A 16,706-nucleotide genomic window follows, 5' to 3' on the forward strand; every position below is an offset into this window, starting at 1 on the left:
AGTCTCATACAGACAAACTAACACACAGAATAACATTATAACTATCAACACACTCAAATGCAGTTTAGTGTGATAGTGTAGACCAAGTGAAACAGCACTGCGTTACCTCACAAGTTTAATTCATCAAATAAACTGACCTGTCCGAGTATTAATTCAGCACTTGCGGGTAAGTTAGTTCGGTAGAATGAAATGTCCTTATTCCTTTATATCTGCGGGACTCGCGTGTGGCGCTGATTTCTGTCTCTCATTAGCTTTCATGCCCTGCTTCATACCATAGTCATGTTAAAAACATCAATGTATTCACTCATCCATAAACATTATTAGATCCTTCGGCATGACAACAAGTTCCATAATTCCGCTTATGCATTATCAACCTACGCCTTTGTTATTGTAAGAGGTTAGCGACCCCTAGCGGCGAAAAAAAAATTACATATTGTTGCTTTAATCATTGTGAATGATGCAATCAAGTCGTTCACCCTACATTCTTAAAATAATTGTATAGCTAAATATTTATTCTTAATCTAATACTCAAGGACTTTAACTAAATAGTTTATATAGTACTATAATTTTTTTTATTTGATTTGTTATTTGCAGTGATTCATTAGATCGTTCAATCCTTCATGAAATGATTTACCCAGGAAGTAGAAAGTATCCAGTCTTGTACCTTTTTTTAAATAGTTTATAGAGTTAGTTGATTTGGTTCATGGTGTTATGCTTCATGAATTTAATGTCTATGGAGGAAATGAATGGGGAAAATGCCAAGGTATCTAAGAAAAATGGATTTGTTGCACGCTATTCAAATCTTTACTCGTTTTACTTGGTCCAATGGGCTCAATTGTGCTGGTCACTGAAAAGGTTATGAAGTCACTCTCCTGATATTCACGGTTCATCCATTTTTTGAGTCATGTATTTGAGTAACCTTTACATCAAAAGCAATGTCTCTCGGGAGTTGAAGCTGCTAAGGAGTGAAAACATTGCCTTTGTGTGTCTTTTATTTGCCACTTTTTTCCTGAATCTTTGTGCCTCCCTTTTCTTTTGTCTTCTCACTGACTTCAAACATTACATCTCTGTCACTGTCTCACATTCTTTCTCTGTCTGCTCTCTAAAGACCATCTTGAAGATGGAAAATAGATATGCTGGATTGCTCAGGTAGCTGACAAGCACTCAGCAGGTGTGGCCTGTTCTGCCAATATGGCTGCATTTGTTCTGTCAGGGGAAAAGAAGGCAAAAGGCTTGTTTAGAGTGATCATAAAATATTTACAGGATGTTTACCGTAAGTGATGTACTGGACAAGACTTATGTGAGCTGAATCTCACTGCGGAATAAAACACCTCAAAGTCAGCATGGATTGAAAATTTAACATAAAATAGAATATATGTTATATTAAATATGTTTATTTATATGTTTATATATATGTATATATTAAATATGTTTATTTAATTTTTATATATATAATTTGACCTAGTAATGTTTGATAAAAATGTCAAAACTGGATCTTCTGGTGAAAACAACAGACTTCTCTCTTGTGATGTATACCTGTACAACTCACTGCTCACATTCGAGAGCCACGCCCACATCTCAACATCCAATCAACAACCGATACATTGAACTAAGTCTCCGCCCTTCCATTTCATCGTGACTGATGCTTAGGAGACCAGAAGGCCAACCTGATAAGCCAGCTAAGAAAACACTTTCGACTGGATTAAGCTCTGTTTTTCAGCAGGGTTGTGTATGTTATTTTGAAAGAGCACTGGTACACTGTTACAGATCAGAGACCTGTTAGCGACTGGCTCCCATGTGTGCTGATTAGCACTCCTCGTTCTCGCACGTTGACTTTTCTCTCCCATTACCCATCAGTAACACGTTACTGCCAGGCACCCACCTGACAAATTACTGTTACCATGGAGACCATATGCACATGCTTTTTAACATCCCTTCTCTCTGATGTCCGTTCTTCACAATTAAAAAGTCACACAAAGGTTAAAAGCGCAAAGCTGAAGCAATTTATTTATAGCTGAGTGTCATTAAGAAAAGCTTTTGATTACTAGTACCAGCGAATTTATGCGCAGGCGATATAAAAAACAAAGAGAAGGATGTGATTTTTAAACCTTTTATGATACGAGCCCACATGTTTTGCTTGTGTGTTTGTCACTGTAATAGTTCTAACACATCACTGTCTTTCCACTGACATCTTTCACAGAATTGTGGTGAATGTTGCTCTAGGGTGAATTAAAAGTCACATGAATTTATGTGCATATGACTGTTCAGACTGCGGTCGCTTTGCAAAACATCTGACCTGTATCAGATTTAGGACCACATATGGAAGTGGCCCGAATCGAAATTGAAAGATCAGATTGTATGTGGTTTGTGCTGTTCACACTGTCATGGCAAAAACATATGAGCAAAAAAAATGTATTTGGGCCAAATTATATATTAGTTGAATTAATTGAAACTCTGACAAAAAAAAAAACATGATACAACATGCATTTGACATTAAGTCTTAAAATTTATGGTTAGTTAATTTCCTTTTAATGTCAATCCAAATCAAAGTTTCTTTATCACTGAAAATCTTCTCTCTCATTAGCTATGCTGAGCACACCTTGTCTTTCACCTTTCTCCTTTCCATAATCATCAGTTTTCTCCCAAATTGAGTTCATCTCTTCATTGCCTGGTGTTGCGCTGACATTTGCCAAGTGCGTCTTAAAAGGCTTTAATCGGTCTTTGCCGTGTTTGTTTTTGGGTTGCCGTGGAAACACGGCACATAAACGTCTAAGTGATCCATCATCTTTTCACTTTTTCCTCACACATAAAGTCTCACTTTCGCCCTCTCTCTGTTCTTTACCAGTGCTCTCGCATGGCCATGACACTTCACGAAGTGTGAGCAAATGAACTCCGCATGTTCCAATGGGGCTAGCGTCGGCCATGTTCGCTGTTCATTCTGGAGTGGGAATGACTAGGCCAAAAGGAAAATAAAGTCCCTGTATTATCCATATAATGCATGCAATTCTCATATGTGCTGGGTAATTTTTTTGCTACGCAGCACTTTTTGTAACTTTTAAAAAAAGCTTTTCGTAAAAACAGCACAAGCATTGGAGATTATTTGATGATAAATTCTATAATATTTTGTGCTGTTTCACTCTAAAGCATTATATCCTGCTTGATAAAAGTGCTTTGTGTTCACACTTGTAGTTCGGTTCGCTTGGTTCATTTGGGCCGGACCAAAAAAAAAGCCCTGGTCCTCTTTGCGTTCACATCAGCATAGGGATATGTTCACAACCAGATTGGTCGGCTTTTATTACGTATATTTCACAATGGAACTTTGGAACTAAAACAATGGTGTGTTCTGGGCTAAATGTGCTTGTTGTATGTGCGAAGCCTAAATATGATGGTATATGATGGAGCTGACAACTTGTGAAGAGCTTATAAAATGTGTAAAGGAGTCAAAACAGCAGCAGGAATCCTTTTGTCACACACAATGAAAGATCTGATGCGAGGAGATGCGGTTCTGATGCCTGTACCGATCTGTGATGGGTAACATCGCGACTATGACGAGTAAAAAACAGGTTTGCTTGAGCATTCGGTCAGTTTTAGGGTCACATCTAGTGACATCATGTCTCGTTTTGGGTTAGTTTTTCAGCGTTTCTTGGTCTGCTTGTTTGGTGCACACCAGGGTTCGGATGAGACCGTTCACATTAATTCAATTGAACCGCACTAACAGAGCAACCGCACTAACAGAGCAATCGCACCAGGGTCTGTTTTAATCCTACCAAACCTGTCAAGTGTGAACACAGCCTAAGGGCCCTATATTAGACCTGGCGCAATGCAGCGGCAAGCGCGACGCAAGTGTTTTTTGCTAGTTTCAGCCCAATGCAATTATCATTTTCACGTCCTGCGCCATGTTGTTTAAATAGCAAATGCATTTGCGCCCATGGGTGTGCTGATCTGAAAACAAGGTGTGTTCTGGCGCATTGTTGGCACGTTATTATTTTGAGGCAACAGAAATAGACTGCGCCACTGACCAACTGAAACCTGGTCTAAAGTCAATGGCTCAATATTTCTTTTTGTTATTTAATGAGCGCGTTAGTAATGTGCGCCTATAGGTGGGTCCACAACTCGCGTACACTCTGCTTATCAAACACACAGGGACGCACAGCAGCACACAAACATGCCAAATATTTAAACTAAAAGGATTACAATGTAAAATATTATTATTGTGTTCATAAAGATACGGTGGAATCCAGCTTGTCCCGTAGATGTTCTGCTTGAGCACTTTTACTTCACGCATAAGCAGATCCGTTTGCGCTCTGGAGACGCTTCCAGTCTTTCCACGATCAAATTCCGTCATGTAAATAGCGAATCCGCCATGGCGAGAGCGCAACTGGCATTTAAAGGGAATGGGAGATGAGACTCTGATTGGTTTAACGCACGTAAATCCCAAAACACACCCATTACTCATTATAAGAATAGGGACAACCCTTTTAGACCAAGCGCCTGGCGCGTCGGCCATTTTTCCTGTCGTTAAACTAGCAAAAGTGGATTCGGACACTTGCGCTGTGTGCTTTAGACCATGCGCTTAGATCGTTAAAATAGGGCCCTTAGTCAGTTAGCTACACTTCAGCTTTATTATTTGATTATTCCCACTTCCACTTCTTGCCATTTGTAAAAACAAATCTCTAATTGACAGTCAACTTGATTAAAATTTTTGTTTACATCTTGTTATAATACTCATTGATGTTGTCACTTCCTTGAGGAAGCTTCCTTAAAATTGCCAAGTTTTCATCTAATGTGATTTTTGTTTTTATGTGTGTATATATATAACATTTAATCCAATATTAAACTCCAAATGAATCATCCAGCATAGTAGAAATGACCTGGCCACCGTGTGTGGTCAAAAATGTCATCTACTTATCAGCTATTGGTTCCTTTGACAAATATCTGGATTGAGTCTTCCATATGGTGACAAAACAAACACAGCCAGAAGCTAATGACACTGGTGTGGTGACCAGGTGTTTTTATGAAAGGAAGCAATTGGCTGGAAATGACAGTGTTGTTTTTCCTCGTGAGGCGCTGCATCCCTACATGATGGGCAAACTCTCACTGTGTTCCTGTTGAGGTGGCATACTTGATATAGTTGCCAGTTCCCTCTTTGGGCTGTGTATTTTTTTTCTTTGTGGTTTCTCTAGAAAAAGACATCTACCTGGAGTAGATAGTAGAGAATTCAATCAAGCCCCCACACAGCGTGTAATCGAGGTGATACCATCAGTGTGGCATAGTTATTACAGGCCCAGGTAGGAAACATGATGGAGGCAGGTATAATTGTGATAGTGGCCCAAAGATGATTTACCATATCCACTCCTTAGCATCCCACCCCATCTTGTTTATCTTGCTCGAACCATTTTCTTCCACTTGGTTAAACACTGATACACAAGCTAGTTTTTACTCCCATTATCACTGCCATCAAAGAGAAAATACAGCAAGCACTAAGATGTTTTCACATGCATTTTGTCTCCTACGTTTCCCTGGAGAAACACGCCTGAATCTCAAGATGGCAGAAATAACATTGGCACATCTTAGACCTCCTTGTACATATGATCTGTAGGATTCAGATACAGTGATGTGTTCGCCAAGCATGCCACCTGTTTTTTTTTTTTTGCAATTATGTAAGAATCTCTTGAATCTGCAGTGTTGTATATAGATGAGCATGCTACGTCTTGCTGTGAAGATGGCAAGACCTTTTCTGACCTTCACTATATGTGAGGGGTTATCTGATATGAACATGCATTCCATTGTGAAATGTAATTCTCCCAAGAAACAACTAAAAAAAGAGCACTACACCCTACAAACGTTCATGCGATCCCTTGGACAGAATGAATTTCACATCTGCTGAACAGGGGATTCAGTGAGACTGACAGGGAACCATCTGAACACGCTGTATATGATTTCCCACACTTTGCAACAATAGCCTACCACATGCAAGCCAATCTAATCAACATAGAAGTGGGGTGTAAATTTAGTTACATTTCACCTTCCCGTACATGTCTAGCTGTCTATTTTTCCCCTCAAAAATTGGTCTCTTCTAGATTAAAAGCATCAGACCAAATGTGTTTTTCTCCAACATACTGGTTAAGAAGCGATCGTTGGCCACCTGTTCCATCTAAGTGTTATTTCTGGGAACAAAAGCGTAGTGCTTGCCTGGATGTAAGTAATGTGAAAACACCTCGTTCACGGCAGTTGGCAGCTAGCCATCCTGGGTCACCGGCTTGCACTGAGCTGATCAAATCCATCTCCGCAGTGCCTGTGCATGTCCCTACTAAACCATTATCCCTCCGCAGTTCAGGGTAAATGAGGGCTAACGCATTACATGCTGTGAGTGAACCTGCCGCAAGCAATTAGGTCTCTCTCAATCCTCTGTTTTCCTTGGTCTGTGATTCACATCTGTTCCTTGACAACTACACTCAACTGTTGCATAAGCAACAACACATCATTTATGCTGCTGGACAACAGCCAATTTTGGCTTGGTTTGTGAATGTTTCAACTACGGCTGAGCAGTGTAGATAAACAATTATGCCTCTGTAGTTTTCAGAAAATACAACAATAGATGTTAATAAATGTCTGTAAGTACTGCATGTATTTTTACAAAACATTTTAATATATGAAAAATGCCACAAATTGATTGAACACAGTATTTGCCAAGTTTACTAAACAGGCAAATTAGCACGAGAGCGCAATTATAAAGCAATCTACTTATGCTTTTTTGGGCAGTAAATGATGGAGCAAATACCAGTAAATTGACAAGCGCAAACCTTATTAAATCACCCTGCATGATTTATTTAAATACTCTCTTCCCATAAATCTTGCATCTGAAGGGGAAACTCCTAAAAATGCATATGCGATATAAGGTCAGCCGCAAAAATAACGGTCTACGCCTTATCAACCATCGCTGATTTTACACTGCGTCTCTTTAGTAAATCCTGACAGTAAATTTTTTACGCCGAAAGAGGTTTTGTGCTGGAGCAAGCAGTTAGTAAATCTGGCCCTAAATCAGACTGTATTAAAACATGTTTTTCTTAACGCTCTTATACTCACACAAGCTATCGTCGTGCGAAGTGTCTTAAAATGTGCTTTGTGACCCTGTAGAAATAAACCTGAAATAAGCACTAATGCATTTTAAAACATTTTTTCCCCTCCAGTCTTACTTCCTAAGATCTTAAGTAGCTACAAAAACAATGCAGCCACCAGTGTATCAGAAATCGAAACGGCCCCTCACTGACACCTGTAATGAGGTCACAGGGGATTGCGGTTTCTAATACTCACCATATTCAGAGACTCGCTTGGGTTTTCAATGTTTCAGTGCGTAAGACCTATAGATGTTTCAATCTAATTAGCTCTTTAAAAAACTGTTTTGTCTACAATACATACATATTGTCCTCCATCCCAATCTTTTTGCATCTGTTGAGAGTATTAGAGTCAAGCCTCTTAAAGATTGCAAGTACAATGCTGGAGGGGGAGGAAACTCAGAGCAGCCCTGGCCTCAGTTTTAGCCTTCAAGTGGGTTTGAAGAGAGAGTGAAGGAAGAAATGTGAATCATTTGTCTGATTAGAGCTTGAAACCACTGATTGCCGCCAAGTACTTAGCCACCACTGATGGCTATATCCCACCACTCTGGCCTATTACTCTCAATCTGTGCACCATTAGTCAAGCACGTAGAGAAAAAAAGGGTAGATTTACTGGATTATCGCGTCCTCTTGTCTGCCTTTTGTATTTTGTTTTGTGTTAAGCACATCAGTTGAGTTTATATCCATTCACCTGCGGTTTCTCGTGTACCGCTTGGGAAGGCGACTGGGCCTGATCATCTTTGATCCACTGGGATTAGATTGAAGTTGGACGGGGTCTTAAATTGGTTGTAATGCTTGGCGCTTTCATCCTGGGAGATTAAATTAAAGGCAGGATCAGAGATCGGGACTGTCTACTGGAAGCTGCTTTGAATGCAGCATTGGGGAGCTTTCTGTTTTGTACTTTAAACGTTAATGTCCTGTAGTCACAGCTTAGCTGAGACGGTTGAATTTGAAGAATTTGAATTTGACCTACTTTTCTAACATGTGCTCTGGTGTTGAGCGTAATGACGTCAATCGGTTGCTCTCGCGGCAAGTGATGCACACAGTCTATGATCTCTCATGTGGAGACAACTAGTCTCAGGTGTAAATTTGACTTGGGTCTGGAGATGTGAATGTAAAGATTTTAGGAGGTCAGGCATATTTTAAAGCATTTTGATTTATTTGTGCCAGTGAACCACTTCCCAAATCAAACTAAGACACCTTGTTCAAAACCACTGAACACATAAACCAAAAATATCTATATTTAGGTGAAAAAATATTCCCTTAATCATGTGAAATGGAATTTTATCATGTAAACTGGTGTTGGAGAATGTTATTATGCTTTGAAAGAATCTTCAGAATAATGAAATTGAAAACTGTTTAGGCTATAGTATTGTACAAGATTAAACCTTTTATGTAAAATTCATATTGCATATTGTAGCTATGTAAATGTTCTTCTTTGTTAGGGTGACCTTTGATTGGTTGATGTTTTTCATTGTTTATTTCACAGAATCCATCTCAGGTGGGGACAGCCTTACAAGTGTTTTATAACCTTGGCAATCTGAGAGAGACCATAAGAAGTGTGGTAGATGGATACAGGACATCTGTGCAGGAGAACGTTGTTAATGCACTGGACATTAAAGTCCTCACTCAACCTGCCAACACCAGAGGTTTGTTTGTTTAGTGCATTTGTGGCTGTGTTTTACAGTTCTTGATGATTTTTGCATTGTTTTAGTGTGTGCATTTTGTGTCTGCTATATTTAGGCGCCCCTGGCAGAGCCGTCATGCCCACTCCAGGGAATACGGCTGCGTTTCGAGCTGCTCTGTGGACGAATCTAGAGAAACTAATGGACCAGATTTGTGCCGCGTGTGGTCAGGTATCAAACTTACACAGATGTTACTATTATGAAACACTGTTATTGTCTTTAGGCAAAACACCAGTAGTTCATAGATGTCCCTTTCCATTTTGTCTGGTGTTCACTTGTAAAGGCATTAAATATTAAGCTCTGAAATTAACTTTTTGCCACTCATGCCTTAGTGGGGAGATCCTTGCTCTTCTCCACTCATATATGCTGTTCAAGTCCGTACATTACTTAGCAACATGCTCAATGCTTTGGCTTCTTTTGGAATTTTTTGGTGGAAAAAATATGCAAATTAACTAAAAAATTTGTATTAAATACAAAGTGCATGATATTAAAACCTTGTAATAATAATAATAATAACTTTATTTTGTATAGCGCTTTTAAAAGTCAATTCTCAGAGCGCTTTACATAAGCAAAATTAAGATAAAGTAGGCATGATAAACACAATACAAAAAAGTATTACAAACAATTTTACAAACCTAAAAACAATTTAACAATAAGTATCCAAAACATATAGTAAACCCATAAAATACATCACATAAACAACCACAAAACAGAAACATTTCTTGTTTATAGAAATACTGTATGAAGGCATATCACACTGTGCTTATTTTTCTGTTTTTTTTCCCACCTAATATTTGTTTTAAAGCTAGTATGTTAAGATTAGATGACGCTTGAAAGGGGTCATTTAATATATTGGCTAAAGATTCTACTATGTTCCTGAACAGGTGCAGCACCTGCAGAAGGTTCTCACCAAAAAGAGAGACCCAGTGACTCATGTGTGCTTTATTGATGAGATCATCAAGGTGAGACAGATGATATAATTTCATACCTATATTTTGCTTTATTTGTTTTTGCTGGAATAGGTGTGCGATTAAATTTCAGCAGTTTGGGGAGTTATGTGTATTGATATTGTGCGTATCCCATATGTGAAGAGTTTGTCCTTGATATCTAGTGATTTATTACAAAGGATTTTTGTGTGTGTTGCCCTTGCCTGTGGCTGACCTGCCTACAAAGCCCCTGCTGGTTCACTTGCTGCTGGCACATTAGCAGTAAATGACATCCTAATTGGTGTCTGCAGGTGGCTGGCCCCTCTGTGACAAGGTTATCTACCCCACACGCATACACACTCATGCACACAAACATATATCCACCACACATTTTCAGCCAGACAGTGATGGGACAATTTTTATCTACATTCTCCATTTGGTTCTGGGTGACTTTGTGAACTAGTGTGTGTTGACGCACGCTGAGTGACAAGAACAGTGTTTGCAAAGACATATGCAACGCGTTTCCCCTTTGGTATCCCCGACATCCGTGGCTCTCCATTCCTTCAGTTGCGAATTTGGCTAATTACAGCCGGTAATTAAGGTGCTATTTTCCGCTAAATGAAGGGCTAAACTGTGAGATCAGAGCAGTTTAGGAAGGGGTGGTAAGATTTCACAGATGGATTTCAAAGAGAGCAGTGAATTATAACTGGCCTCTAGCGATGCATTTCCTTAAATCATAACCAGCAAAGCTTATATGCGACATAGATTTCTGAATATCTGATGCAGAATTGTTACATGGGCTGTATTTGGAACGGCACACTACTTATATTATTATATGTTCTGTTTCTATATGGTGCACAGTATGCAAATTTTACACATGCATTTTTATGTTTTGATGAAAACTGGTGTCCTTAATGATTTTTATAATTTAGATAGAACTTTAGTAGATTTATAAAAGCATTAATACACTCAAAGGAGTGCTGTTTTGTTAATATGATCATGACTGATGGGGTTTTGATTATATAGCTGTGATTATTTTCAAAATGTAGCACAAATATACAAAGTAGAGCACAATACATGGAATACTACTACATCACTTAACATGACCACTAAACCAAAAGCAATATCAACCTTTACGGACCGTCTGGCTAAATTGACCAAGTTGGATTACAATAATGCAATTTCATGACAACTGCATGAAACTAGCTGATTTAAATAATTTTTTAGATCATGCAACAACAACATAGCATACTACTACATACTAATGCTTTTCATTGCATACAGTATTTGCCAAAGAATGCTAAATTCCATTTCAAACATAGCATTTTTGTGTGTGTGTGTTTGTGAGAAAGAGAAAAGGTCTGTCTCCAATCATACAGTCGCTTTTGCTCTCTTACTCTGTTGGTATTCCTCCCGTTTTCACTCAGTAAACAGTTTCGGGGGAGATGAGTTGAGCGGCTTCTAATCACCTCTTGGAAATCGAGATTTTCGGTCAGAAGATTGAGGTCTGCAGGAATGGGGGGGGGGGGTGTTTCCATGGCAACACCCTCTCCCATTCTCCCATAGACCTCACATTTTTCTTTCCTTATTGGAAAAAAAAACAGAAAGGAAAGGCGATAAAAAAGTTTGATTCCAGAGTGTGGGTAGTAATACCCAATTTGACCACTTCTCTCATATTAGTGTAAGAGAAAATTGCATCCGTCTCTCAAGGGTGATGAAGATAATAGTGCTACATCATATGTGTTGATTTAAAACGATGTAATATGTATTCATATAAAAGTTCAATGACTCTCAGTAGAAAGGGACACCTTGAAATTCAGACCACCCAGAATGACTGACAGGGAGTCTTTGGGTGCTCAGAGAGCCATCAGCTGTGGATGATAGAGACTCCCGGCATTTAAAAGGCCCCATGAAAGGTTTTGCAGGGCGGGCACTTCTCTTAGAGCCTCACAAGACTGTAAAAAGCCCTACAGCACCTCAGAACCTTCAGTTTAACAGGGTGCATGCAAGAGATGAGCTGCATATGAGGTTTAGGAAAACGCATACAGGAACTTATGTTCTGCACAATAAAGCTGCTGTCAGATTCCCTGGAGATTGGAAAAGGTGGGTGAATGCCATGTTTTTTTGTTTTCTTTCTCTGCCTCCGCTTGAAAAGCTGTTTTCAAACTCCCACTATCTCACACCTATATTTGTGGCTAAAACACCCCCCACACACGCACCCATCGGAAAGCAAAACCTGCAAACCGCTACATTTAACAGTTACACAAGTAAGACAGACCTTCCCATTGAATTCCCAGCTGCTTTTATGTAGCACACAAGCCTTCTGGTTCTCTGGCATGAGTTCATCTCCACTGATGGGCCTCTTGTTCCCTTCAGGTGTCATTAATGTGAAATACAACTCTACAACAGAAAAGAAAATAGCAATTGCCTGAAGTAGTGGAGCAAATATGAAACTCGCTTGTATTTTACTAGAGAAGAAAAGCCAAGATTGGTAGTATTTTATTGATGATGGCACTGAAATCATGCCACTTTGTAGTTTATATTTATAATTATATTAGGTTTATATTTATAAAGTCACATTATTTTAAGAATCTTAGTGTGTTATTTTATTTTAGCCTTATTTTTGATGATGCCACACTGTCATCACTGACATATTTGGCATGGACGCTACAAGTTTTGTGTGTGTGTGTGTGTGTGTGTGTGTGTGTGTGTGTGTGTGTGTGTGTGTGTGTGTGTGTTCAAAACCTTATGATTCATGATTTCATAAAACAAGGACATCTTATGAACTTTAATGGACCTTTTGTACAATGGAGTTCACATGCTCAGTGTCTACATTTCTTTTAAACTTAACATCAAAAAGAGATTTAAATTAAATCACAGATTGTCATTGTGAACCCACTGTATATATACTTAATATTTTCCAACTTGGAAGTCTTTTTCTTTGGAGAATTCTCAGATTTGTAGCTGCAGAAATTGTGTGAATCATAAGACAGAGTCATTTATATCACTGTAAAGTCAGTGCAAACCCCTTCAGGCTGATGTACAGTGAGTCAGCGCAGACATTCAGAGCATTTCGGTACACACAGGTGATGCGCACACCAGCCTCTCTATACACTCACACACATATTGTGCAAGCAGGTAGATTAGCACATACAGCACATGTCCATCAGTGTCAGACCATATTTGTGTTGTCATGATTCCCAAATGATTATAGACTTCCCTATTTACACACAAATACACACATTGCGCAGACAGTCATTATTCTGTCAGTGATTTGCTAATGCCAGTGTTGTCTGAGTGATAGCATAGTGTAGGGTTCATATTCTACTCTGTGTGTGTGTGTGTGTGTGTGTGTGTGTGTGTGTGTGTGTGTATATGTTTTTTTTTCCCTGTTCACTTCTATTGTCAGCCCAAATTTCTTACACCAAAATGATGTGACAATTTTCCACCCTTTCTCCAAATACTACAACTTTTAAGACTAGTGTATGTAAATAATCTGTTTTAGCCTAATCCCTTTGCATGTGAAATGAGTAAGAAGAAAATGTGCTTAATCGCCATGATTGTAGTTTTAATTGATGTTTAAATGTGACCTGGACATTGGAGTCACTAAAGACAATCATCAGCTTTGTTTGCATAGTGTGTTAATGTGTTTGTTTTTTATGTGTCAGAGGCCATTGTGGTAAAGTTCAGCTCTGGCTGGTGTGTGTAATGTGTTTTCTCTATTCTCTATTTCTCTCAGGATGGGCAGCCTGACATCTTGCACACCTTCTGGAGTTCAGTCACTCAGACGCTCTCTGAGGAGCTTCAGAAAGCCACAGCTGGTGAGTTTCAGTCTGAGGTTTTTGTTTAAGACGATGCCCTGCCATGCATCTCAAAAGCTCATTCTGTGTGTGAGTGTGTTACACAAGCTCCCCTCCTGCGCCTCGTCTCTCTCTTCTCCTCCGCTCTTGCTTTCTTTTCATCACATTGCAGTCGGATTCAAACTCTATTACCCACGTACACACTTCTGGTGTTGCTTTTGAGAAGACTGATTGTTAACCCTTTCCTCTTCTAACTGAGCTTGTAAGCTATCTCAGATATTGTTCATCTGCAGCCTTTACACTATCATCTCGAGCCCGGAGGGCTTCTTGGAGAAGCGTTTACATTTCCGTAGTCTCTGATGACTCTTCAAGCTCAGACGCAGCCAATGAGAGAGTCCAGCGTAAAGCAAATAAAAAATGATCTCTCCACTTATCTCAGGCTGTTATCATCACTAAGGAGCAGGATGAATCAAGGCAGGTGTTTGGTTACAAGGGAATATGGAGGAAAATGGAGACCTTCAAAGTTCAAACGTGAGATTCATGTGACTCCACAGATGTGTAACCAAAACAGACTTCTCTCTTTACACAAAATCTCAGTGTTCGCAAATAAATGACAGCATTATTTGCAGTGTTGGGGAGTAACCAACTAAAAGTTGTGACGCTATTAACTTTACAATTATTAATAAACTGCAGAAGTTAGTATGTCATATGATGATTCTTTAAGTGCTGTATGCTTTAAATTAGCCTGTAACTGGGCAAGCTACCGTTTCAGAGTCGCTTCTTCCATCAAGTGGGAAGGAGTGAGATGGATTCAAATGATTTTCCTTTGACTTTTGTATTGTATAGGCTATCAACTGATGGATTTCTAGGCTGGTAACAATGCATTTTACAGACAAATTTTATCCAAAGCTACTTGTAAGTTCATGCGTTCCCAAACCCATGACCTTGCTGTTGTTAGTGTCATGCTCTGGTAACCAAAAGGTTATTGTCTGAAACCCCAGAAGGGACATTTCATGCGCTATAACCATTGCTCTCTTGATTTAGGCACTTAACTCTAGGTTTCTCCAGAGAACATGTTTTCTGGATGAATGAGTCTGGCAAATGAATAAATTTAAATTTCATTACTAACTTCATTGATGACATCTTTATTATTTTGGTGGCAGTATTATAACCACTCTTGATACCACAGAATCGACTGGCTTATGATTGCAACCAGTGTCTATCTTAATTAAAGTGCTAAACATCTTGGACAGCACGTCCACCCTGCAGAGACACAGTAATTTAGGCCGTGGCCTTGATGGTGCGGCCCTATTGATCTCTACCTGTGTTATCACGACCTAAAGACGCTTTGTGCTTCACTCCCGCTGATCAATAGAAGGCAAATAGGAGCCTTTGCATCGATTTCATTATCCAAATGCTTCTGCATTACTCCCTCTTATAAGCTTTTATCAAGCCTGATTTGAAACCTCTCAATCAAACTTGCTTTTATATTCTCAGAACCCTAGGTGGCTTACTTTTATACATCTATTAAGGGAACTTTGCCAAAATACTCTCAAAAACGGAGAATGTTCAAGGTGAAGATGCTCTCAAAAAAACTATTATGGCTCCAAGTGGCCATCAGAAAACGTTTTAGTTCTCAGGTCGACTGTTATAGACTCTGTCTTGAGACATCACTGCTCCACAAGCCTTCAAAGAAGATCTGTTTATAAATGATTTATCGCTCTCTCTTTGTCCTAAAATACGTTTTGTAACTACTGACAGCTCCCTACCTCTTCCCAGAATTCTTTCCTGAACTGTTTGCCTTTCAAAGAGGATGTCAAAGGATGAAGCCAGTTTTCCTCTCAAAGCTTAGCGTGAGCTTTGTCTTCCACATTGCTTGAACCCTGGGGACCCATCATGAATTATTTTGCTAACCATCAGAGTGCTGGTTTAGGGTCAGTTCTGCTGTTTTTATTATTTTTCTTTTTCCTTTCATTATTGTATCACAACATGAAAGGCAAAATCTTGGATCTTGACTAAAACTTGTTCAATGAACATGCCATTTTTCACCATTTCACCACTGACATTTGTTTGTTGTTGTTGTTTTTTATGCACATCATCACCTTCCCTGAAGAAATATTTTCTTGACAGTCAAGGGTTGTGTTTGTGCACTGCTCTATGGCAGTTTTATGAAGTGAGGAAATTTAAGCTTCACTGCCAGCAATAACTCAGAAACGTAGCATCAGCTGAACATGGTTACAGCTCATAGTCAGCACTCCATCAGTAGAGCAGAACTACCGTGGCTCGCCTTTGTTTGGGTGACGGTGAAACAAAGATGGAAACCGTTTAAAATTCTTGCGCCTCTGCTCAATTATGCATTCATCAAATCAATCTGAATAGGAAACAATCTGCATAATATTCATAATGAGCCTTTAATCACCTGTAAAGTTGGGTTATTACCATATTAATGAATAACTATTTTTATACAATTCCATCTGTTTGACTCTCCATGCATTCTCTTTATTTGGCGTTATTTTTGTTAGAGTGGTTGGAGATTAGGGAATTGTGGTGTTTCAGCTCACTGAGTCGCTAAGAGAGGATTTGTAGTTGTAATTCATTCTAGATGGTCATATGGTATTCACAAAAATTACTATTTAAAGTCAACCCTGACTATGGTTTGTGTCCTTTTAAACAAAAGTTGCGTTCACAATTCAATTAATGCTATTGCTGTAGTAATGCAGTCTTCTTAATAGGGCTGCCTCTTAATAGTCGACCATATGTTAGCTGACGAGAAGAGTCTTAAAGGGTTAGTTCACCCAAAAATTAAAATTCTGTCAGTAATTACTCACCCTCATGTTGTTCCAACCGCGTAAGACCTTCGTTCATCTTCGGAACACAAATTAAGATATTTTTGATGAAATCTGAGCCATGTCTCACTCCTCCATAGGCTGCTATGTGACCGAAACTTGCTGGCCCAGAAAAGTTATTAAAAAGATCGTTAATATAGTCCAAGTAACTCCAGTGGCTCAATCTTAAGTTTATCAAGCGACGATAATACCTTTTGTGCGCAAAAACAAACAAAAATAACGACTTTATTCCACTTTTCATTTCCTTCTCTCTGGGCCTCGTAGTGTTTTTGCGCTGCGCGTCTGTGTTGCACGTCATCACGCAACACACACATGACCGGCGTCGGCCAATAGT

General features: G+C 39.2%; 1 protein-coding gene across 2 annotated transcripts in view; it reads left to right on the forward strand.

Annotated features, from left to right (window-relative positions):
* Positions 1-16,706, forward strand: part of cog5 (component of oligomeric golgi complex 5) — a 73,410-nt gene that overhangs the window by 31,190 nt on the left and 25,514 nt on the right. The window contains exons 8-11 of one of the 2 annotated variants that reach the window (XM_081364432.1): positions 8,605-8,764; positions 8,859-8,971; positions 9,685-9,762; positions 13,466-13,547. In XM_081364432.1, coding sequence (XP_081220558.1) covers positions 8,605-8,764; positions 8,859-8,971; positions 9,685-9,762; positions 13,466-13,547 — 433 coding nt within the window. The remainder of the gene's footprint in view (positions 1-8,604; positions 8,765-8,858; positions 8,972-9,684; positions 9,763-13,465; positions 13,548-16,706) is intronic. The other variant, XM_081364433.1, reaches the window with a different exon arrangement.

The sequence above is a fragment of the Scardinius erythrophthalmus genome, assembly GCF_964197995.2.
Source record: "Scardinius erythrophthalmus genome assembly, chromosome: 4".
Lineage (NCBI taxonomy): Eukaryota > Metazoa > Chordata > Actinopteri > Cypriniformes > Leuciscidae > Scardinius > Scardinius erythrophthalmus.